Genomic DNA, 25161 nt, shown 5'->3' on the forward strand with positions numbered 1-25161 from the left:
GGGCACAAACTGGAACACAGGAAGTTCCATCTTAACATGAGGAAAAACTTCTTTACTTTGAGGGTGGCAGAGCCCTGGAACAGGCTGCCCAGGGAGGTTGTGACATCTCCTTCTCTGGAGATATTCAGAACCCGGCTGGACACGTTTCTGTCCAACCCGCTCTGGGTGACCCTGCTTTGCGAGGGGGTTGGACTAGCTGATCTCAGAGGTCCCTTCCAACCCCTCCCATTCTGTGATTCCAGCTTGCAAGACGTACGTTTCAGGTGCCTCTTCCTTCTTCTCCACCACTGCAGCCTGTGTCAGCTGTGTCTAAGTTGTCTCTTCCATGGGGCCTGGGACTCACATGTACTTGGAGCTCAGGTGACTTGAGCAGAGCTGGAAGTGCTTTGTGTTGTGGGAGACACATCCCATCTGGGAGAGCATCCTTAGGAAAGGATGTGGTCAGGGAACCATCAAACTACAGCTTGCAAAAAGCACCAGGGCAGATCGCGTCTCAGCTCCAGTTGTTCTGACACAAACCACCTAGATTTTCTTAAAGGAGGTTTGAATAATTGAGTGTTTTGAGCAAAATCAGCGTTTTTCTGTGGAACTGAAAGATCAGAAATCACCTTTCTTGCTTAACATTAAATAATTTCTAATCAGTTCTGGTATTTATAGGAACTAGAGACAGGAGTTGGTGGCACTTCTTATCTGAAACAGAGGGTCCCTGTGAGAATTATGTCACATGTAACCTCAGCCGAACACACTTTTTGCTTATCTTACAAGGGCATTTTCAGATATTATGAACACTTTTGGATAATAAGGATAGCTAAATGGCTTTACCTTCCATATTAGAGTCGTACTTAACATGAGCTTATGTTGGGAATTACCTTGTGAAAAGGTAACACGTGACAAACGGGTATTTAGAAATGAGCAGTCAATACTTATGGAGTTTGTCAGATCAAATATAACATAGTTACCTGCAGCAGCTCTTCCCGACGTGCTACAGCACACAATATTTCTGAATAGTGCTGGGTGCTGTACAAAGAGTTAAGAGAGGATCCCTACGTTAGAGAATTTGCAATGTAGATGTCAAAATCTGGCAGACTGCAGGGCAACGTGGGGTGAAAAGAGAGTAACAGAGGCCTCTGGTCTGTGCTGGCCAGCGGGAGAATAAGTGTATTTATTTGGTTTCACATTTAGCTAGTTAAAATACACTGAAAGGCTAGTGCAAAGTTTAACGCTTCCTTTTGCAGAATAAATCTTCTTCATGTAAAATTTATATGGTTATATACTCCAACTGTGTTGATTAGGCTATTGACAAGGAAGATAAGCCACCTGCCTTTCCCTGATCTTTCCTTGGGATCCGGGTTGCCTGTTGATAGCTGGAAACGCTGTTTCCTCCTGGCCACCTTTCTGAGCATCTCTGACCTGGGCAGGGGGCTGGGTATGGACCAGACAAATCGTTTGGGATGCCTACTTACGAGAGCCCCATGGTCCTTCTCTAGTCCCCTGACCAAAATCAACCCCTCTGTTTGACCAGGTACCTGCTGGAGGATGTAGAGAGCGTGAAGATACGTTCTGGAAGAGGAGGCTGGTGGGGTTTGGAGCCTCTCTCACATGTCTAAAGCAAAAAAAAAAAGAAGGCTGTGTGGTGGGTGAATCCCAGGCTTTGATTCAGTTTATCTGGTGCTGTCCCTCTGAAGCCCTGTTCAGAGTGAGATAAGACTTGGGTGCCCATGTCAGTAGGACAAAAGCAAAGTTCTCTTCAGCGGATATCTGTGACCCCACGCTGCCAAAGATAGCCTTGCAGTACTTTCCATAACTGGAAAAGCAGTGCTGTTACTGCAACACACACAAGAGAGTCAACCAGTTCTTCTGGGTTTGCATATTTAAGAGTTTTTTCCTAGAGTAGCTTTTCTTTTTTTTTAACCTTAGATACTCCGTAGTGACTGTAAAGGGAGAGGGGTTAATGTTATGGCCAATTGCTCCAAGTATGGGAATACACTTGTGTGCTCCTCAGGTGCATCTCCTATTTCTTTTTGGCCCTTGGGCATGTCCGTGTGTTCTCAGTGTCAGTTCCAGATTCCCTCCCATCTCACACAGCAATGCTGCATCCACCTCCCAGAGGCTGGCGTCCTTCTGACTGACCGTTTCTTTATCGCATCCTCTTGCTTGTTCCCACGGCATGAGAATTACAACCGACTTCGTTCCCCCTGACTACACGGGGTGCTTCCAGAGGTGATACATGGGATTGCAGGGCAGGATTCCGAGTTGCCTGTTGGTTAAAGAGAAAAGGATAATTAACACGTGGAGTGTGGGCAGAGCAGGTCTGTGTAACCGTAGCTGAAGGCTTTTCAAGGCAAGACCTTGACTTGCCTTGAATTGAGATGGATTAAGGCAAAACACTTTTTAAGAAAATAACCAAGTCAACATGGTGAGTTAGAATCACCTTCCTGTTCCTAAAGGTATCATATGGGTTCTCAGTCAGGTTTCAACCTCGGGATAATGACCAAGGGAGTGGATAGCATTGCTCCCTCCAGGTGTCCTGTCTCTGAGGGTCTGGTATCTCTATCCAGGCTGTGCTCAGCTAGAAGCAATTGGAGGTGTTTATGTGACATGGAGTGAAATGAAAGACCTGCAAAACTGAATGAAATGAAAACTGAATGCATGAGTTTCCAGGGCTTGAGTTCAGAAAAGAGCAAACCAGATCAAAGGGAGCGCTGCTCCCATAGCAGCTCCTGTCCTAATGGTGGGGCAGGAGGGGGCAGGTAACAGACTCAGTTAGATGCTGATCTACCAGATCTGAATTTTACAAAATGGGGGCTCCTGGGCATCAAAACTTGGATGCAGCATGTTTAAGGGCCTCGATTTTTGTTTCTCCAGCCCCTAGAGCACCGTGACTGTGAGTCAGATGTGCCACCGTGGGTGCATGGGCTTATAAATCTAAGAGAAGTCCACTCCTGTTTGACTCCTAGACAAACATCTGGCATTGCTGACTTCTGGTGACTGCATGAAATTATGAGCTGGGCAGCGTGTGTGTGGTCAGGGAGAGTGGAGTCACAGGAAAAGGCTGGGAGTTGATGCAGCAGTGATTAGAAGATGAAGGCACACGTCAAGATGGGACGTCTCATGAGTGGTGACGCATCAGCACTGTCTAATCCAAGCCTGTGACATGATTGTGACACTAGCCCCACGGCTGTGACCACCGGCTGTCCTCTTCAGTCCAACTACCCTTTCTCCAGTTTAGTGCTGGGGTATCAGGATGATTTCACAGCGCAGCTGTCACTGGAATTAAACATTGTTCTCTTTGTAAAACGTCTTCCCTCACTGCCATGCAGCTGTTTGCACGTTTGATCTGCGCTCTGGTTTCTCCCTAAGCCGGAGCACTGCAGCTCCTTTTCTGGAGGAAAGCAGAGACCTGGGAGACTTGGGCTCTTCCTCTAGTTCTTTTGTTGTCAATTGATAAAAGCTGATACAAAGCCTTTGATGCTGGTGGGGAGAACAGAAAACTCCTCCATCAGTTACACATCTGTCCCTGTGTACACAGCCACCTCTCATCTTCCTCTGCCCTTTCAGATGGCTCAGCTGAGCTCACTTCAGCTGCAAGACCCCTAAAACACTGGTTCTTGCACCAGCTGACCAGCTCAGCTGCGCACACTCACCTGGAATTGCTGCCCTCTGCCCTCTCCCTACCAGCAGCTTGTTTGCTATTTACCCACCTGTAGCATGATTACTTTTAAGGACTTTTGCTCTGAGATGAAGTGGCTGCTGCTATGTATAGAACCAGGCTGGGTGCATCCTGCCCTTAGTCTTGTTGGCACCACTAAGCATCAGGGTGCAGTGCAGAGATGTTCGCGCTGGAGGACAAGCAGGCCACAAGGGCAGAATTTATTAACCAGATCCTTCACCAACTTGTTCACATTGCTTTGGATTAGAGCAAACTCCTCTGTGGTGGGGCAGGGACTGCAGTTCAGACTGATACTGCTTCGTTTTTAGATAAGTCCTTAAAATACTTCTGCTGGGATCTAAGAGGGGTTTTTTTGCATGAGAGCAGAAGACCTGCTGTGTAGGGCTTGATTATGGGTTTGGATGGTAGCTCAGGACAAATCAGTACTTCAACAAGGAGTGTTATAATTTAATTTTTTTCTATGGACTAATTTATTTGCATGCCTCTTACTGCAGACTGTTATAAACTCTTGTTTCTCCTTTCTGTTTTTATCCTCTTAAGAACCCTCAATACCCTTCAAGGAAAAACTGAAGGATCTTGAAGTGAGGGAGAAGCAATCTGCCACCTTCCAATGTGAAGTGCCTGTTCCCAGTACAGAGACAGCTTGGTTCAAGGAGGAAACCAAACTCCGGCAGAGCAAGAAATACAACATTGAAGAAGAGGGCACGTATCGCCGGCTCACTGTCCAGAATGTCACCACAGACGATGATGCTGTCTATATCTGTGAGATGAAAGAAGGGAGCAGGACCATCGCAGAGTTGTCTGTCCAAGGTAAGAAAGGCTTGTGCTATTTCAGGTTGGCCAAGTCTCGTCTACAAAGTGTGAGATTCATGCATGAGGCTCCAGACTTGACCTAGTGAATGGCGTTTACCCCACGCATGTGTGCAGGGAAGACCAGCAGACTCCCTTACAGTGTGAGAGGAGAGCTACGTGTGGTGGGTCCCTGTGTCCCTGGCTCTCCTGCCAGGGTGTATCTGGGACACTGGGTCAGAGAGCAGGGACAGATTGTGTTGCTGCACAAGATATGTCACCTGGTGGGGCCCTATGCTTAAAGGGGCTTCCTAGAAGGAAAAATCCTCGAGCTGCAGCCTAACATTGTAGACTTACTTCCCTTAACATGATCCCACACATTGGATGTGTCCCCTGGTGCTGTCTCGCTCAGATGTTGTCTGATGTCCGGTGAATCTTGTCTGAGAGTGGTGCTGGCCACACCGGGAAGCTGGCTTAGCAGCTGTGGTTTATGGTCCGATGTGTGATGCAGCACCAGTATGGTTTCAGATTGGAAACCAGATCCGTGCTCCAGATCTCGCACGTCTAGACCTGTCCTCTGGTGTTTGGAAAGCTGATGAGCTGGACATGGATCTATATCCCAAGTCTGGTGGTTTAGGATTGAAGTGCAAGTAGGTGTAGATCCTGGTAGGGTGTAGGAGTCTCACAGCCAGTAGACAGGCACAGCAGAGAAAGAGGCACACCCGCAGAAGGGGCCATCAGTTCTGAGCTCCCTGACTGGCTGTATGAACAAGAACCTACCCATGCAACTCCAGGCCCTGCAGTTTTGGTTTTAATGATGCTTATGCTGGTGCCATTCACATGTTGCATGAATCGGAGACCTGTCATTGCTACAGGATTGCACCTTTCCTGACTCACTTGAAGACTGCCTTTACTCCCAGTGAAACCAGAAGAAATTCTCTGCTACGTAACTTGGTGCAAGACAGCTGAGTGACGTGCATCCATGACAAATTCTTTTTTGTATCATTAGCAAAGAGTTGAGAGTGCACATGGGTGGAGGCAGAAGGGGAAATTTAGTCCAGAAACACAGGAAAGTTCAGATAGACGTGTTTTTGTTGCACCTTCTGTTAGATCTAGACCAGCCAAACACTGTAAGTGTGTTTGGCCCCAGTAAGACAGCTGGTATTTGTTTTACTTGTTTGTGCTATGGTCCTATGGCATGTTCCATTAAAAAAGAGAGTGACTGAGCCAGGTGGAGCTCTCAGGAGGGAAAGGAGGCAGAGCCTTCCTGGGGGAGCCCTGTGCCTGCCCCGGGGAGAGAAGATTCGAGAGAGCAGGGTGGGGTTGGGAGAATGTGAGAGCTTGGCAGGACACAAAGGGCTGCAGGGACGGGGACACTGCTAAGGACAGCAAGAAGCAGACACGTGGCCAAGCTTTGGAGAGGATGAGCAGAGAATCGGGGTCTTGAATCCTACTCATGAAACGTGTGCCTGATCTCCTGTTTCATGGAGGAGTTCAGCATTCCTTCTCATTAAATAGCTCTGGGTGCTTTGCCTGGGTGAGGGCACTTTTGCCTCGCAGGGACTGTTCCAGGGCTGGAGCCATCTGTCAACCGGGGTGGTCTCCTGATGCTGTGTCCAAGCTTTCTTGTGAATAGTCACATCTTGTAACTTTGAAGTTATTCTAATAAGCCATAATCATCGCAAAGGCCACAAGTAAGTGAAGTTTATTGTATGTGAATTTCTGTGCTGACTCTAAAAAGAAATCTGAGGTTTTCAGTGTATTTTTTTATTAATTCGGGTGACTGGTGTGTTTGCCCTCTTATTTACGTAACTTACAGGTCATCTGATGGAGGCAAAATCCCAAAGACATATGAGACACCTGTCTGGTTTAAGACTGACCTACTTTAGCAAAGTTTTAATTTGAATTCCTAGCATATGTGGGCAATGAAAGCTGTATCACTGTCAAATCTGCTCTTGGCAAGGCCACGTACCTTGTATTTACTCCACAGCGGACTCCACGTGTTAGGCTAGAAACATGAGCGACTGTAGTCAAACAAGATTATTTTTCTCTCTTTGAAGGCCAAAATGAGTCCTTGGGATTATCTGTTCTGTATAACTCAGAGCCTAGGAATTCATTTAGGGATGTCTGCATAGTGTCTACAATATTTTGATTAGGTGAGAGCTAGTCCTGTTGTAGTCTGGGTGGCCCAGTGCTATTGGAGGCTTCAATATCTGCTGTTTTCTGATCATAATTACTTTCTTATTTAAAGGGAACATCATTAAAAAACTTCCACGAAAGACTGCGGTCTTCGTAAATGATACAGCCATCTTCTGTGTGGAGCTGGACAACGAATGCCAGAACATCCGATGGCTGAAAAATAAAGAAGAAGTGAAACCCAGTGATCGAATATCCATCACGTGCTCTGGCAAGCAACATACCATGATCATCCGAGAGTGTAAGATGGAAGATGCTGGTGAGATTGCCTTCCTGGCTGATGAAAGCAGGACTACTACCCAATTCACTGTGACCAGTAAGCTTCATTTTCATTTGGCCTTGGTGTTGTGTCTTCCCCGGCAAGCAGGTACTCCCGTGTTAGCAGTGTTGGTTTAGGTACTGCCATAGTAGGTTTGTTGTCCAAAGACAGCAGAAGGTTTAATGCCTGCCACAAAAGGCTGACAGCCTGAACGCTAGTGCTATGAGATGTTATTGAGAGATCAGAACAGAGAGAGGAGTCCTGCGGAAAGACCATGGCATAAACATGTGTCTTCTCCGTACTGTTCTCATTTCGTGATGGAATGAACATAAACTGATAAGTAAAACATGTGGTAAGGGACATGTGCGTCCCCATTTCCCCATCAGGAGGCGCTTAGGAAACATCATGGAAGTTGCATATGTTGCAGTTGCCTGACTTCATTGCACATGGAGTGGTGCGGGTGCTCCTTCTATGTGCTGACCTCCATTTTCCAAAATCATTGGTTTCTTTGAGGGGCATCTATCAATTCTTGCCATGGGGATGATACCTCTTCTAGCAAATAGGGATCACTTGTCTTTCCCTCTCTCTCTTTGCTGAGGATTTGGAGGGGTGAGTTGGCAAGCATTCCATTTCTTCCCTAGGTCTTGAGTCTACAGAGACACGGAGGTAGCCTGAGGGTATGCTGGCTATGATAGGGAAGTAGATAGGTACCCTGAACGTTTTTGGCAGTGTATTTCCATTCTAGCAAGCAAAAACATCTGTGGAGGAACATCTACACAACACACATGAAGCATTTCAGGGGCAGTCAAGCATTCACCAAATTTGAAACATCTTACTTTGATTTTTAGCTTCTTAAGCTGTTTGCATTAATGTTATATATATATATATAAACAACCCACCAAAACAAAAACAAACAAACAAAAAACAACCAAAAAAAAAAACTGCAAGAAAAAGGGGAAACATAGTTTCCTCCCTTTTGTAGAGACCAACAAAGCTGTGTCCTCACTCATCCTCTCTTTGACATGACAAAGTTGGGAAGACCCTGTGAACTATGCTGAAAGAGTGGATTTTTGTCTTGATTAGCTTTACTGGGGGAGAGCTGGCACACCTGATCTGAGCAAGGGCTTCTGTTGACAGAGCAGTAGCAGCAGGTGCAGTGTAGTTGAGATCGGACCTGAAATGAAATTTTGGTGAACTTGCCTGATTTTATGACGCCTTATTTTGATGGCATTGCGATTCCTAGGCAAAAGCCGCTTCATTAAAGGCAGAGAACTGCATATGGTTTATGGCTCTGCTGCAGTTCCAGTTTGCATGTGAACAAGTCACCAATTCTAGTTACCATTTGGGAGGAATAATTTTTCTTTTCTCCCACCACCACCTCCAAATTGCAATTACTAAATTCAGAAATGCACAGGTAGGGATCCAAGGCAAATGAACAGACAGGATCCTCCACAGACATCAGCCACTGAAGAAAGACAGCCAATGAAGAACTGACCCTTTGATCCCTCAGCTTTTATACTGAGCATGGCAGATGGGATGGAACACCCTAATGGTCAGGTTTGGGTCACCTGTCCTGTCCCCTCCTCCCCACAGGTGTGACCCCTCCACAGGGTAAACAACAAAGTCAGCTTACCCTGATTGCCACAGCAACAAATATAAGCAAGAGTCTCTCACTGAGCAGAGAGTTGGCTCTGCTCCACCCTAAACTAGGACACAGTGGTAAAAAGAAATCTTTAAATACAGGTCTAAAACTGCTGTGTTATCGGAACGTGGTTAGGGCATTCTGGTGCTATTGAGCTAAAATGTGGAAAAAATGAGGTAAGTGTCACACTTAGCATTGTCACAATTTCTAAGATATTTGGAAATCTTTAGCATCCAACCAAACACCTCTTTGGTGGGAATGTCAAAGTTCAGTTTGATTTTGGACTCTGCTGTTTATGTTCTGAAGCAAGTGTTGATTCATGGAATAGAAAAAGGTAAGAAGTTGCCTTCCCACAAACAGGTATCTCTGAAGAAAATATTACGTTACGGTTTCTGATGGTAAGGTCAGGAGATCCGATTCCAGCGTCTAGTGTTTAGCTTAATGCTACACTAATGGGACCTTTGGCATCTAGCTCTGAGCAGCAGTAGCTGACAGGCTGGTAACTGTGCACCCCAAAACAATTCTGTGTCTATTTATGTAATGAAGGAAAAGTGTATCGCACTGAGATTTCCTATTTTTACACTTCACGCATATCTGATTATCTGCTTGAAGAATCCTGTGTACTGTGTTTGCATCTTTTTCAATTAGCTGGACAAGACTGGTGTTGGTGGTTCTAATAGCATTTATCAGGCGAGCAATGTTTATATATTATTTGGTCAGTATTGTGCGTTGTTACTATGCCCGTTTTATAGATGGGTAAACTGAGGCAGAGAGCAGTTCAGGTGTCCCAGAGTCTGATTTTTTTATTTAGGCTCATTGTACAGGCTTCCCTACACTCATGAATACTTGAGTATCTGCAATGTGTGATTCATTTCAAGAGAGGTGATTCTGCCCCTCTACTCCACTCTGGTGAGACCCCCCCCCGTGCAGTACTGTGTCCAGCTCTGGAGCCCCCAACATCAGAAGGACAGTTGGAGTGAGTCCAGAGAAGGCCACAAAGATGCTCAGAGGGCTGGAGAACCTCTGCTGTGAGGACAGGCTGGGAGAGTTGGGGGTGTTCAGCCTGGACAAGAGAAGTCTCCAGGAAGATCTTAGAGCCCCTGCCACTACCTAAAGGGGGGCCTATAGAAAAGCTGGGGAGGGACTCTATCAGGGAGGGCAGCAACAGGACAAGGGGTAATAGTTATAAACTGGAAGAGGGGAGATTTAGATTAAATATTAGGAAGAAATTCTTCCCTGTGAGGGTGGTGAGACACTGGCCCAGGTTGCCCAGAGAAGCTGTGGCTGCCCCATCCCTGGAAGTGTTCAAGGCCAGGTTGGATGGGGCTTTGAGCAACCAGGTCTAGTGGGAGGTGTCCCTGCCCATGGCGGGGGGGTCAGAACAAGATGGTCTTTGAGGTCCCTTCCAACCCAAACCATTCTATGATTTTACCCGTCTCACACACCTTCTTTAAACTGGGATGAATTACTCCTGAGTGTGCTGTTCTCCATGGGATTACAGTTGGAGTCTGGTTGACTGGCTCGAACCAGACACCTAACTTTCAGGCAGCCAAAATTAAATGAAACTAATCCTTTACCACGCCAGTAGATGTGTAACTAGAGCATATCAGATAATTCCTGGTCTCTTGACCGTATCAGTGGCAGAACATAGTGAATGACTCTGATGGGATTTTAGCCTTCTCTCAAAGTTTCAAGAGGAATGAGGGGGTGAGTGTGAATCTTCATTGTGCGTATACCTGTAGGGATACATTTGTGACCTCAGGTTCCGTAAAATAGCCACATCTCATTGATCGTAGGGGCTCATGGTAGGGATATTTCTTTGTCATTTCCTTTTGAAGTTAATTCCCCAAACTGGCTCTGCATAAAGTACTAAACTAGAGATCCCCAAGTGATACTCTTGGGGACACAAAGTTACAGCAGAGCTTCTGAGTGGGTGATAGCATAAAATTCAGAAGGAGCAGAGAGGACACATGCCCAGATGAAAGCGGCTGCAGAGAACAGTGAAACCTGTGTAACAAGCAACTGAGATCTCTGTAACTCTAAAAGTCATGCACTGTTTATCCATGTCTTTTATCTCTGAAATGTCCTGGTTGTACAATGTTTAGCTGTTCTCTGTTGAAACCTGCTGAGAATCTGGGCTGAAATGTTTAAGTGTACGACTGGAACAGGTTCTTGAGAAGAAATGGAGGACACAGACTCCTGGCACAGACTGCTTTTTATGGGATGGTTTTCCATTGCTGCACAGGATGCCACATCTGTGGCAAAATATTGCCACGCTCTTTCCTGATGCAATGGTGCCTTGCCACACATTGGTTCTCTTGGGCACATCTACGTTCTTGACTGTGGGGATGTGTATGGATGTGTATGAAATTCTGGGAGAAGATAAATACCAACACTTTTACAATACTAGCGCAACTATCCCTGCGCAATGATGTCTAGTAAGCTGGTAGATGCGGGGCAAAGTTCTGCTGCCTCGCCAGACTAATCCCACTGATGCCTTTTATTTTTTTAGCCTGGATTCACACCAAGGAAGTGGAACAGGAGTTTGGTGTGCAAAATTCTGAGCAACCTCTGATGGTAGTTTTACCCATCTTCTGAGTGAAAATAACGAGCTGAGTGTTAGTCTGCTTTGCGCAGGAGCTGTGTAGGAAGCGGTGTGGGTCTGTATCTAGCACTGAAAACTTAAGCCTATGAATTGTTCATTGTAGACTCTTTGTGCAGACAATTGTAATGTTGCGTAGAAATCACTTATGTTTAGCTGTGGAGGTAGGAGTATTGTACAACTTTGTGTAATGCCGCCCAAAAGCGTCTTCTATCCATTCTCTTGCTTTTCCTTCTCACATCAATGTTTTACGGAAGATTGTTAAGCTAGAGTAGCTTTCAGACCAGAGTAAGCTCTAGTTTTTTTTTTCCAGTGAGGCACGGTGGCTTTTTCACTCTGACATAAACTTCTTGCTCTGCTTTTTTTTTTTTTTTTCCTTCGTGCAGCTCCCAAAAAACCTCCCACCCAACCCCCAGCTGACCCTGTGGTGAAAAATAAAACAGAAACCTCAGTGACGCTAGCATGGTCCCCTCCGAAGATTGACCGCCCTATTCCAATAGATGGCTACATCGTGGAACGCAAGAAACTAACCGGCTTCACCTGGGTGAGGTGCCACGAGTCTCATGTCCCTGTCCCAGAGTTCACAATGAGCAACCTGTTGGAAGAGGCTGACTATCAGTTCAGAGTGTCTGCAGTCAACGCCTACGGACAGAGCCCCTACCTGGAGTTCCCGGGGAGCATGCACCTTGGTGAGCACAAAACCATCATAAAACGGGTTCGTGTGTGTTGATCTGCCAAGTGGGTGCTCTAAAGAGTGGGTGTTTCCCATGACTTTGAGGAGAATAGCGCAATTGCACGGCAAAACCTTTTTCCCTTCGCTGCTAGTTCTCCTGTCTCATTTCAACCACTGACCATCAATGTGTCTGGATTTCTGTGATAGAGCTGGGAGATATTCCAGTGTCTCACAGCAGGCTGTGTGAGAGGCAGAGCTCTCTGCAATTGAACTTAAGCCTGTAAGCGCTTCTTCTAGATCTGATATGTAAGGAAAAATTGAGGTGGGCTTATAATATAATTTTCAATATATAAATGAGATATCAAACTTGCACCTAGAAAATATTTATAGGTGACCATACTGTCATGAAAACCAAGTTCCAGGCCATATCTCTTTAATGTTAGAGTTACTAGGAGAAATTTTTAGGGTTACTTTATTTCTAGGGTGCCGATGTGCCCATAGAATCATTGTGTCAATGGGATTGCTTCTTCCTTTGATTCGTTGAACTGGAAAATATCCACACAGACTTTGATTATACCGTGTCTTGTTATTGTGTCATCCATTTCCCTAGCTGTCTGAACGTGCCTGTGTTTTCCTGCAATATCTAGAAGTGACTAGCAGGCTGGGTGTCCTCCTTAGGATCCTTCTGAAATCTAAGAATAATACCAGTTATTAAATAAATAGCACGCTTGTTGGGGAGTCAAAGTGTTTCAGGCTTGTTGTGCCTTTAAACGTCTTAGGGCGAAAAGATCAGTAAAATATGGCTGTTGGGCTTTCCCTGGAGAAAGAGGACTCACCCTAATGCCAGAGGTCAGTTACCTGCAGTTGTAGAAATCAAATCCTGTTGACCAACTGTGAATTGTCTTCAGTGCATGCAAACTGTATGAGGCTGCAAGATTTTATTCTCATGTCTTATTTACCCCAAGAACTTCATTTTTAGGAAGGAATATTCTCCGATGTGGCAGTTTTGTGTCCTTTGGTCTGAGAGATATGTGTCGTTCTTCTTCCCAGAACCGGTCCTGGCTGTGAAAACCCCCCTGACAACTGTCGAAGCTGTACCTGGAGGGGATGCCCTCTTTACTGTTGACCTCACGACGACATGTTCTGGCACTTGGTACCTTAATGGTAAAGTCTTACAGGAAAGTGAGACCTACATCATTAAGAGAACCCAAACTACTCACACTCTAATCATAAAGAACGTCACCAAGAATGACGATGGAGCAGAAGTGAAATTTGTTGCCAATAATGTTGACACCAGCGCCAAGATGAGAGTGAAAGGTATTTAATTTGATCATTGTCCTTTCTTCTTCCAGTCAAGGGGTGGTTGCTGTGACCTGGTGATTAGAACTGGTCTGGAGGCTTTCACTGATGCCTGGTCTGTAGGAAGTACCTGAAATCGCATCGTATGAACTAATGTGGGTCCTGGTAATGACCTAACCATGACAGCACAGAGTTCAGAGTGAATCTGTGGATCTAGCCAGCTGGTTGGTATCTGAACTAGGCTGCTTAACATCAGCTCATGAATTTCTGCAGTTCACAACCATCAGCGAGTGGTTTCTGTCACCAGATCTACCACTGCGGCACCTTAGAGCAATAATTTCAGCTCCAGGTTTGGCTAGTCGTTCTGACGGTAGTGGGGCCATTCAAAAGTAAAGGAGCACTAATTACTAACAGAGTTTTTTTTCCTTGGAGGCTTTTGAGTCTGCCATAGACGTGTGTGATGTAAAAGTTAGTATCGTGTAACTCAATTTAGCATTGAAAGTTGGGTGCTCCGGCTTTCTTCTACGAAATAACATCTGTATCTACCTACATTGCATGGCAAGAGGTGTCAAAAAGACATTCTTTCTGTTTGACTTTGGGTGAAAATCTCTGCAGAAGCATCTCTAGAATATTATTAAACAGTAGAAAGATGAGCATTTTGGTTTTTTGGGTTTTTTGTTTTGGTTTGGTGTTTTTTTTTGAGGAGATCAGGTCTCCTGAACTGGAAGAAAATCGCTTGGTGTTGACATGAGTGTGAGGGCAGGAACAGGACCTAATACTTTTTCAAAGACCTCGCAGTCTGCAGCAGACAGGTATCAGGGACATGTTAGCTCAATATAACTTGAAATAACAAAGTCTTTGTTCCTGACAGGTGCTGCAGTGAGATTTACCAACAAGAGCAGAGATGTAGAAAAGGTCTCTGCTCGGCTGCGGGAGGAAGCCAAACTTCAGGCTGAGCTTTCAGATGCAGAGGCTACTGTGAAGTGGATGAAGGATGGGAAAGAGCTCAAGGCCAGTGAAAAATATGAACTTCAAACTGTGGGGAAGAGGCACATCCTGAAAATCCGCAACACTGCAGCAGAGGACGCTGGAGTTTATGAGTGCACCTGTGAAGGGGACAAAATGCTCTATCAGCTTTCAGTGAAAGGTATGTGACTGCCTGGGCTGCTTTGTGTTAATGGCTTGCTCCCACCCTAAGCCAGCAAAGTCCCCAAGGGACAGGAAGGGAGTGCTCCAGAGGTGGTGCAGGGAGCTGTGGTAACTGGCCAGCAACGTCTGGCGTTGACAGTGTCTGTAGTCTCAGAGTAGGAGAACCTGGGAGTAAACTTGGGATCTAACAGTGTCTCCATGGTAAGAACTGTGCTTTCACTCAAATTGATGTCTTGTTATTTCATGAGATTGATGATGGGTAGTGAAAAAGTGCTCTTGTGACAAAGGACATGATGCACGTGGTGGCAGGTCTGCCTTATACTTGCGATGTGGTAGCGGACAAGTCACTGAGGAGCTAGTTCAGCTCTGATTAAAGTCCTGATGGACCGAGATCATCTTGGCATTGTGGGATTTTTTTTGGTATTTGTTGGTTTGGGGGTTTTATTTGTTTGTTTTTCTGTCAATACCACAGTGAATAAAACCAGACCTTTCCGGGGCACGTTGCATGGTTTGATGCATTGTTATTTGTGAGGTCCTCAGATGGAAGGCTGTATAGAACAAGCAGCAAAATGTTATTCTCTTTTAATGTTTCCTGCTTGTTAGATTTGAACCATTACTGTTTTATAGCTGCCCTGTTGTTTGGCTGTTCTTGCTTTCATGGCAGTCCCTCCCCTCCTGATTGCCTGCTGCCTAGATGGGGGCACGTCCACTCCCAGAGTGAGACATGGAGTCTTGGACCTTTACCTTGAAACCAACAGCATTAACGTCCTTCCCATCTGTGCCATCTTTTATGAACTAGTTCATAGGAGAGTTTCCTCTGCCTTGAATGGGACCAGGTTTTGGCTGACAAGCTCTAGTGTAGCCCCAGACTGTTCCTCATGGGTATTTTCTAGATGTCTGCTGAGGTTCAGAGCATACAACCTGACTCCAGGACAGTCCAGCCTCTTGTCAGACATTGTCTGGGTTGAGATCTGTAGCTATTCTGCTTTGAACTGGCAAGTTCACTTTTTAAAGCTGTTTGATTTCTGTGTTTTGTCCTGTAACTCACTGCTCACCTTCTTCCCAGCAATGACCTCAGCGTTTCCGCACTGAGTACGTATGAGGTGCTTTGTCATCTTATTCTGCTGGCGTCTTGCCCTCCTTGGTCTCTGTAGAGACAACAAAGCCCCAGAGTAATGCGTGTTTTGCATTTGACAACTTGCTTGGTTATTCTCAAAGAGCAAACTCAAAAGAGGCATGAAGAGAGCTGAAAAAATAATTATATAATGTGACTGGATTTATGGAGGGAGGAATTCACTGTCTACACTCGGCAGCTCTTCTTGATTTTGGCTTTCTCTCTCTGTGCCTCTTTAGCATAATTTTTCACACTAGCAGATCTTCCCACGGATGTAATGGAATTAGCTGATGGACATTTCCATGTGCTTTTCGCTGTAATGTGACTGTCAAATGAGCAATCAATGCTATTATTTTAAAATCTGTGTTGACAAGCTGTGACTTAAGCGTCTGCGGTTGGTAGCTTGATTCCTGGAGAACCAGCTCTGATATAGCTCATCCTTGTAGGATGAGGCTCACAAATGCCCTTCCACTATTTTACCTTTCAGCATTGCCACCTTTTATCTGTTCCTCCTGTAAATCGGACACAGCCAGCTGGTGAATCGTTTAATGTGCAGGTCAGCTGCCTCTGGCCACGTGGGCATCACCTGGCTGCTGAGAGGCCACTGTGCCGAGCCACAGCCAGAGGCATGTCACTCGCTGGGACTCTTGCCCAAAAGAGCCCTGCTAGAAAATACGCTTGCCCATTTATCACTGCAGTCCCTCCGCTGCCATGCGGCTTCATGTGCCAGGCATCCTCTGACACATGACCTCCTGCGCTGAAACAGGACACCTGAGAAGTCTCCTTCAGACTCCCATGGTTGTATTTTTCACTCTGGTTTTCTGGGGAAGTGAAAGGTGCATGAATGAACCCATCTCCCTCTTCTTCCTCCCAAAACTTGTAACCTGTGGGCTGGGTTCCAGTAATGCTGATGGAGAAGGAGAGGCCTCGGCAGCATTCGGCCCCTGCAGGCTTCATGGGCGTAGGTGGTTGGGTAGAGGAGGAGGGCTGTGGTGTTGCCCTACTGAAAGGAAAGCTCCACTGTTATGAGTCATTAGAGAAACAGGAGAAAAAAAACCAAAAACCAAACCAATAAGAAAGGAGTTTTTTCCCGGTTTAAATGCTTCTGGTACAACTTCTTTACCCATAGATATCACTTCTAATAAGCAGACTTAGTAAACCCTAGAAAACTGGGCTGGTGGGGACCTGGAGAGGTCAAACACAAGCTCCTGTCCCTGCCAGAAGCTGGTGATTGAATGGAGTCTCTTGAGGACCAGAACTGGAGAGGCCCTCGGCTGTACCATCACGTCCTTCCCTTCCCTTTCCCTGTTTATTTGCTCGTTGAGTATTTCTCAGTCTTAGATTGAGAGAGATTTGAGACTGGGGTTTTCTTTTTCTTTCCTACCTGTGTACTGCTTGGCAGGTCAGCTCACTCTTTGGTTTTAGGTGTCCAGGCTCTGCCGCTGTACAAGCCGATGGTTCTCCACCAAATATTTGTCTGTAATTAAAAGTGCTGTCACAGATTGGAGAAATCGAATGTCCTTAAAAGCAAGGAAACTAAATGCAAAATCCATCCATGTGGGTAGGGTATTTGAGGCAAAGGAGAACCCCTGTGCGTGGCACCAGGACGCGACGCTGATAACAACACTGTTGGAGCGAAATATGGAGTCACGATCAGCTGGTCCAGATAGTGGACTGTAACTGCTTGCTGCAGTATCAGTGGCGAAAGATAGTAACTCCTTTTGCCAGGCATTCTGCCAAGAGCTGTTAATTTGTACTCTGCAAGCATGTTCTTGAAATTAAGGAAAAAATGCGTACATAATCAAGGCTTTGATTTTAGTAGCTTTGACTGCACAGTCCCAACAAAGTGACTGCATTGTGTGTGTTATTCTAAAATAATATGTTAAGAAGATGTTTGAAACATTATCTAGAGAAAAATGGGACTGTCGTTTTAGGCTCATATTTTTAGCCAAGATACTGGTGGGTTTTTGAATATTTGCTTTGAGGCAATTGGTGATTCAGTTATTTCACTATGTGTTTATATGGTGCCAGATTTATTTCTTCTCTTCTCTTCTCTTCTCTTCTCTTCTCTTCTCTTCTCTTCTCTTCTCTTCTCTTCTCTTCTCTTCTCTTCTCTTCTCTTCTCTTCTCTTCTCTTCTCTTCTCTTCTCTTCTCTTCTCTGATATCTGTATATATTTTTAATTTAATATAATTTAATTTATCTAGATTATATTGAACCTCTTTTAGAGTTGATTTATTTGCCAGGTGGTTACAATACAAGGACTGAATAACCTTTGTTGCTTTCCCTCCCGTTTGCGTGTGCCGTATCTTTCCTCACCTCTCCCAGATATTTTCTTAAAGCCCTATTGCCTAGGGTTCCTCTCCTGTTGGCTCAGCCTCCTGTGTTGTGTGTGCTCTGGTTTTTGGATGTGTGATAATCAGTTACATGGTTTATATAGGCTGGATTTTGGCTGCTTCTGCATCAGAATATAGTAATTAGATCCATAATTAAACATGCGTATTTGGTCTTATGATAAATTAGTACCTAATGTAAATGTAAGCATTGTATGTATTTACTGATGTCCATACAGTTCTTTACCAGTGCTGCATGTCTAATTTTTGTTTCAGCACTTGCAAACTTCATAAACAAAGAGAAAACTGGAGGAGTTATCAGGGCCGTCTCTGGAAAACAGGCTGAATTTGTTTCTGAGACCTCTGAAGCCAACATCATGGTCAAGTGGTACAAAGATGGCAAAGAAATCACAGCCAGCAAGAAATTCACCATGGAAGATAAAGGAAAACTGCATAAACTTGTGGCTTCGGCTGTGACAAAAGAAGACGAAGGGACATACACATGCAAAATTGGAGATGACACTCTTATTTTTGATTTAAAAGTCTCAGGTAAGTTTGTGATGCAAGTACGGGATCAGAGTCTGTGTCAGAAACTCAGGACTTTGTTCGTTATACTTGTCTTACCTCGTAAATTGCCAGATTTTTAGGCCATGATTGCAGAGCACTGTTTCAGAGACTCTGACCCTTACTGTGGTCCTTATGCAAAGCCACAACGTGGGCAAATAATATAACGATGCTGTTATGTGTTCAAGTCAAGTCCTGATTTTGAGAGTTAAGCCTCTCCTGCTGTTCCCAAAGGACGCTGTGATCACTGAGACATCTCCCTGCAGTACTGTAAGTGAAGCCATTAGTTGATGGCACATACCCATCAGCATAAAGCACGTGCTAAAGCACGTGGCTGTCAGGTCAAGCCCAGAACAGAAGTGCTTATCGCTGACGCGTTCCAGTCCAGGATGGAGCCAGAGTATAAAATGACACAAGAATTTATCTGTGAAATTTGATAGCTGTGAAATTCAACTGATGCGATTTGCGTAGCCGGGTGGGAACCTTTCGTCTAAAAGTGGTTTTCTGACTATGTCTGAGGCCTAATTTTTAATCTGGTCCTAAATTACAAACTGAAACTTTGTTGAAAGCTTCTGGTGGTGTGTCTACATGTTGCAGTGCAGTGCAATTTAAAAGAAGTGACAACTGGGTGTGTGTCACCTGTAACAGTGCATCCATGTTACCATGATGCTGTCCATCAGCTAACTACAAAACTCATCAGCGCTGATTAATCTCACGCGGCACTGGTCTTGAGGGATTGCCATGGGGTCTGCTGAGATGGAGGGTTTGCTTCCAGTTTAGAACTGGTGCTTGCTCGGTTATTCACTCTGCATCCTGCCTCCAGTTCTCTTTGGCTGAGAATCCAACATTATGCAAATTCACTTTGAGTGTAATTCATAGTCTCTGACTTTACCCACTGAAAAATTGGTCTGAAAGAGCCAACCAGGCCCTATCCAAACTGAATGATGCAGAGTGAAAGGTACCCCTGAAAGGCAATTTATACCATCTGATTTATAATGTTTAATGGGCGCTATCTAAGATGGATTTAAAAAGTTTTTTGGAGCTGCCTTTGTCTGGACGTCAAGTACAGAGGAAGCCTCCGTGGTTACCTGAGACTGGATATCTAACTTTTCGATGACCGCGTGTAGCTGAGGTGAATCTCACCTGTAACTCCTACGGCAAAAGATCACGTGGCTCAGACCAAGAAAGCTGCTATCTGCTGAGTAACTGTGTATCTCCACAAACTTTTTGATGAACACAGATTGAGATGCGGCCTGTTAACAAAACCTTAGCTAAGGCAACTCTCACCTTGTTTCATGTGTCGTCATAAAAATTTTCCGGAGCGCTAAGAAGCACTGCACAGTCAGGGGATGGTCTCAGCGTGGGAGAGTAATCTGTCTTCATGGTGATGAGTTGCCCCAATAATCTTCAACTGCAGGACTTTGGAGGGACTATACCCTCCTTGGCCATCTAATTTTTTAAAAATAGATCAGTCCTAATAATTGCAATTTTAATGAAATATTTGTTCTCTGGTGCCACAGATGTGCCTGGCGTGGGTGTAGCATAGCAATTGTCCTTGGGATACTCAATGACTGAAAACAACAGTTGCTGCTAAAAGAAATGCAATACTAAGCTAAGGTTGGCTATAACCGACAGCCATCAGCTTGCTCCTCAGGCCAGGGCTGGCCTGGTGGTATGATGGGTATGAAATACCTGACGTGCTCATCAAATGTTGCTCGTTAGCTTAGGGACAGGGTGTGTTGGAAAGGTTTGCTCACATTTTACACGCAAGGTGCCTGTCCTCACTTAGTTGCCTTTGCTTTTACCTCTAGAAATACACTTGCAAAAAGAACCCGAGCTGATTAAAATACTAAATTGTTGCTGCACACATGACATGCTCATACGTCTGGCCACCAGTTAGCAGAGTCTGAGCTGAGGTATCGAAGCAGGAACATCTACAGCTTGAGCTATGAGAGTTGTGAGCAGTTGTGAGTTCTCTACCGTGAGGATCAGCTTCAGCAGAAAAACGTGACGCTATTGCCCGATGTATTAACTTAGTCCTCTTGAAGTTGGAGAATATCTTATCAATGAGATTGTCCCATATGTACCCTGATCTGGTCTGGGGAAGAATTAGTTCAGTGTGACTGATATTTTGAACACGGGGCTGCCGTAATGAGCTCAGAAATATTTAAAGAAGGCTCCTCATCACTTCTAACAAGATTTTCTGAGACTTTTTAGATCCTTTCAAAGCTGTTTGTGTAGTCAGTCATCAATACATATTCCCTAGCACTTGCTTGAAATAAGAAACAAGGAATGGTGATTAAGAAAGGAACGGTGATTAAGAAAGGAACTTGAGGGCATCTCAGCTTGATTTAAAAGATCCAGAAGGATGTAGGAGAGATGAATGTGATTGCACTGTAACTGAGAGCAATTATCTGAAGATCAGAGAAGGAATTTGCACCATCTGCCAGAAAGACAGGCATCAACATTCATGTGTGTGATGAGACAGGAGCTGTGAATTCAAACACACGTCAGGCTTTATGGTGTCATGATGTTGGTCCGGGTTCGGCTCGTGGCTCTGGTAATAGAAACCACCATGTCTGTGCTCTGTAAGAGCTTTCATGCCTGACTTCTGAAAGGGGCCAGAAAACGGATGCACATCAGTTAGGTGGATTTTGGTTATGAATCCAGGTAGGCATGGACTCATGTCTATCTAGGACTTAGTAGGGCCAGTATTAATGCCCCAGTGTAGACCTAATGGACTGATATAGTACAAAGGATTCATCAACACTCAGCTCCCAAACCATTAGGTACTAACTCTCTGGAAGATTTAAAACTTGGACAATGACTTCCCCAGTAGAGAGAACGCTGCTGTATCTCTGGAGGGACTTTTCTGACTCATAACCAAAGTTTATTGCCATAACTGTTAACACTGTCATCGTTACACTGCAATCGTACCATCCACACATATGTACATTTGCACCTCCAGAGGCAAAACTTGATCACCTAAGTGTGATTAGCAATGAAATAAAATTCAGTCATTACTGTTTCTCAACGTTGTGCTGATAAGCCTGAACCAAGGCATAAACTGCTTTCTCTTTTTCTTTCCAGACGAAGCTGTTAGTTTTGTCAACAAACCCAAAACAACTCCAGAAATATTAGTCAGTCCTTCTGAAAACCTTGAGCTGGTGTGTGAGGTGTCAGCTGTAAGCGGAACTGTGGTATGGAAGAAGGATCAAACTGAGGTGAAGCAGGACCAGAGGACAACAGTCGTCTCCCAGGGGACACACCGCAAGCTCATCATCAAGAAGGTGACAAAGGAAGACCAAGGGAGCTATACCTGTGAAACGAAGGATGACAAAACAACATTCCAAGTCAAAGTCAGAGGTGAGAAAATGCTAGAAATGCCAAAGATAAAAAAATAGTCCATTTTAGGTAGTATCTTACATTGGAGGATCATCTTGCAACCTCTCTGGGGTGAAATATTTCAGCCGTAGGACTTGATTTTCAGCCAACTATCATATCACCACTTTATACACACACTTATACATCCATGACTAGTTATAACCACAAAAAATTGATGGGCAAGGATGGTAACTTCTGCACCTCTCATAATTAGCAGAAAAACTCATGCAGAATCACAATGCGAGACCATAGCAGAGGTGCAGGGGTAAGCAAAAGGGAAGGGGGAGGTGTTTGAAGAGCTCTGACTAGATGGAGAATGACTGAATTTGAGTGATCCAAATAGGCAGAAAAAGAGCAATGGTTCCTGGATATGAAGACACAAAGGCTTCTGATTCACTGGAAGCTTGGAGAGGCATAGGAAGAGAAAAAGAGAAGAGGGAGGAGGGTTCAGGCAGTGCATGTTGGTGCTCTAAGTCCCGTGTTCAAATCTGTAATCAAATGGTGAGTTTTTTGACTTTATCACAGAATTCACCTATTCATCTCGAATCAACAAAATTAGAGGTGAAGGTGCTTTCTTGTCTTGATGGGCCATCATGATGCTTCCTGTCAGGGGCAAGTATAATGAAATAGGGGGAACTTGATTAAGCACTGGAGAAGGTAACTGCAAAAAGTTATGTGTGACTATTGTGGCTTTCTTACAGAGACAGAAGACGTGTTTACAAACAAGGACAAGGTACAAAGGGAGGTGAAGGCCGTCCTGACACAAAATGCCACCCTGAGCTGCGAGGTGGCCCAGGAGAAGACCGATGTGAAATGGTACAAGGAGGGCAAACTGATCACCTCGAGCAAGAAGTTCAAGGTGGAGTCGGAGGGCAAATCGCGTCGTCTGGTGGTGGGTCAGGTGGAGAAGAAAGATGCTGGGGAGTACACCTGCGAGGCTGCTGGCCAGAAACTGACCTTCAAGATTGTTGTTACAGGTGGGAGATGTGTTCTTTCTCATCACCGAAAGGTCCATGAGGTCCCCTTATGACAGAGCAAAATGAATCACTGTCTGGGCTCCAGCGTCTGTGTAGCCTAGATCTTCATTGAGTAGTGTGGGAGATCAGGGCAAGCAGCTTGTGTGCATCCCCTGTCACACAGATGCCTCTAGCTAGATGTCCTCATCTGTGAGCTGAATCCCACTTGGTGGTCCTTGTTGTTTTTTAATTTCAGAGTAAAGAAAAATTAAACAGGTTTACATGTGCTGTTGTAATATCTAGGGATAAAGGTAGGGTCAGCTCCCAGATGCGTAGGAAAATAGATCTGGAAGAAGTCAGAAAACAGGTCTGCTCAAGAAGTACCTAGAATGGACAAGGCTTACATATGGGTCCTGGTTGCAGATGAGATTGGGAGATTTTTTTTGTGCATTACATTAGGGAAGAAAAAGTCACATTTCTTGTGGAGAGAGGAAGAAGCCGAACTCCTGAGGCACTGGATCATTTTGCTCAAAAATGACAGAATGGCTGATGTGTTGTCCTCAGGGTGTACAGAAGGCCATGTCCCGTCTGAGTGTATCTTTGCTGTGGATGAGACCATTCCAAAATGACAGAACTATGGGAAGTTGTCACATTTTTCATTTGGGTTTGAACACTTTGGACAGTGTGAACATATATGTGAACTTTAAATTTCTTTTCCCACCCCACAGAAGAGGAGGATGCATTTGTCAACAAGGAGAAGGTGCAGAAAGAGGTGAAAGCTGCACTATCAGAAAATGCCACCCTGAGCTGCGAGGTGGCCCAGGAGAAGACCGATGTGAAATGGTACAAGGAGGGCAAACTGATCACCTCGAGCAGGAAGTTCAAGGTGGAGTCGGAGGGCAAATCGCGTCGTCTGGTGGTGGGTCAGGTGGAGAAGAAAGATGCTGGGGAGTACACCTGCGAGGCTGCTGGCCAGAAACTGACCTTTAAGATTGTCGTCACAGGTGGGAGACGTATTTTGGTTTTTGTTTCATTGCCTTCTCTTTGTGTCTGGGTGTCTTCTCCTGTTTTCTCTGTCAAAATATTAGAAATGTTAGACCAGCATCAGAAAGTACTTTAAGCTACCATTTCAGGGAGGTTGTGTAGGACTGGGTAGTTATACTGGTTACCTGTAGGGATCCTGATATCACCTTCTCGACTCCCTGTACGTCTCCTTAGGCTCAGATGCTGAATCAAGAGTTTTTGTTTAGCAGGCACTGGGCTAAACGACCTCTTCCAATTTGATCATTAGTTTTGCTATTCCTCCTCTTATTATCGCTAGTCGTTCACAAAAGTCTGTGTTTTCTTCCCTCTACATTTCATCTTTCCTTTACATGTCTTCTCTCCTAACCAGAGTATTACTTCAATTTTTCCACAGTCTGGCAATGCAAACACGTGTGAACACAGCCGCTAACTCCATGCACCCTGAAACTTTTGTGGATGATGACCTGAAATAGGCACAGATACGCACAACTTGAATTATGATTCATATTTAACAACCTTTCCTCCAGCTCTTCCCCTAGCAATTCTTTGATTAGCAGCTGTCATTGGATACGCAACTATGATTTGTGCAAATACTTGTCTACCAAGCGATATTTAAACAGTAGCATTTACAACGCCCCTACTTCATTGTGGCTGCATTTAGAAGGTTTGGGAGTTAATGGTAGCGTATTGTCCTAAAAATTTCAGATCAGCTGCACCGCTTGTATCTGTGTGCTGACCGTTCATGGCGAGTCCTGCATCTGTAATGATCAGTCATGTGTAGGAATGTTTATTTGTATTTTCATTTTTCTCCTTACCAGCATGATTTAGAGTCTGAGGATTTAATATGAGTCTGTCCTTTCACTCCGACGACGCTAGAGATTTCTTTGGTCTCAGTATATTTTGCAAGAGGTCCAGTAAATTTTATCTCAGGCTCTAGGCAGCCGTGGACATGTCAGCTAAATTCTGAGTGATCATTTCTGAACTGGATGATAAGAAAGGGTTTGGTTTGGTTTTGTTCATATTCATAACACTTTGCTGTCTTTGCAGCCAAATGCCTCTCTGTTAACGTTACACTTGTCTCATATTCTGAGCTGATCAGAACAGGGAATCTATTTTCTCCTCTGCTTTCTTATGGCATCAAACTCACTGGGACCGTAACGCTGGCAGAGGTCTGGCGTTTCATCAAGCTATGTAGAAGAGCAACTGTGTTGGGAGCCTATTGACTCTCCTGATCGCAGCCATGCTGGAGACCTGAAGTCCTTGCAGGGCATAGCTCATGTGCTGTTCCCTTGTAAAGGTTGCAGTCTTCACTGCTCTCCCACTCTCCTGGGGCATCCTGCGCCCTCCGTTGTCTTTGTGCAATGTGCAACTGCTGCTAGAGCATAAAGCTTTGCTACTCCCTGAAGCGTATATTGTAATTCCCGCTCTGCGCGGGGTACCCAGGGTGCGAGTTGGGGCACTTTGGCTCTTTGTCATGAATTGTGTAGCTCATGCTTTTCACTCAGGGAG

The 25161-nt window shown here is 44.9% G+C and overlaps 1 protein-coding gene across 22 annotated transcripts in view; it reads left to right on the top strand.

The window, feature by feature from the left end:
• The window catches only part of OBSCN (obscurin, cytoskeletal calmodulin and titin-interacting RhoGEF), a 200494-nt gene that overhangs the window by 14725 nt on the left and 160608 nt on the right, over positions 1 to 25161 (top strand). For all 22 annotated transcript variants that reach the window (XM_063324255.1, XM_063324262.1, XM_063324258.1 and 19 more), the window contains exons 3-11: positions 4211 to 4480; positions 6711 to 6971; positions 11545 to 11847; positions 12882 to 13148; positions 14002 to 14277; positions 18002 to 18274; positions 21380 to 21655; positions 22375 to 22650; positions 23358 to 23633. In XM_063324255.1, the coding sequence (XP_063180325.1) occupies positions 4211 to 4480; positions 6711 to 6971; positions 11545 to 11847; positions 12882 to 13148; positions 14002 to 14277; positions 18002 to 18274; positions 21380 to 21655; positions 22375 to 22650; positions 23358 to 23633 (2478 nt within the window). The remainder of the gene's footprint in view (positions 1 to 4210; positions 4481 to 6710; positions 6972 to 11544; positions 11848 to 12881; positions 13149 to 14001; positions 14278 to 18001; positions 18275 to 21379; positions 21656 to 22374; positions 22651 to 23357; positions 23634 to 25161) is intronic.

The sequence above is a fragment of the Chroicocephalus ridibundus genome, chromosome 2 (genome assembly GCF_963924245.1).
Source record: "Chroicocephalus ridibundus chromosome 2, bChrRid1.1, whole genome shotgun sequence".
Lineage (NCBI taxonomy): Eukaryota > Metazoa > Chordata > Aves > Charadriiformes > Laridae > Chroicocephalus > Chroicocephalus ridibundus.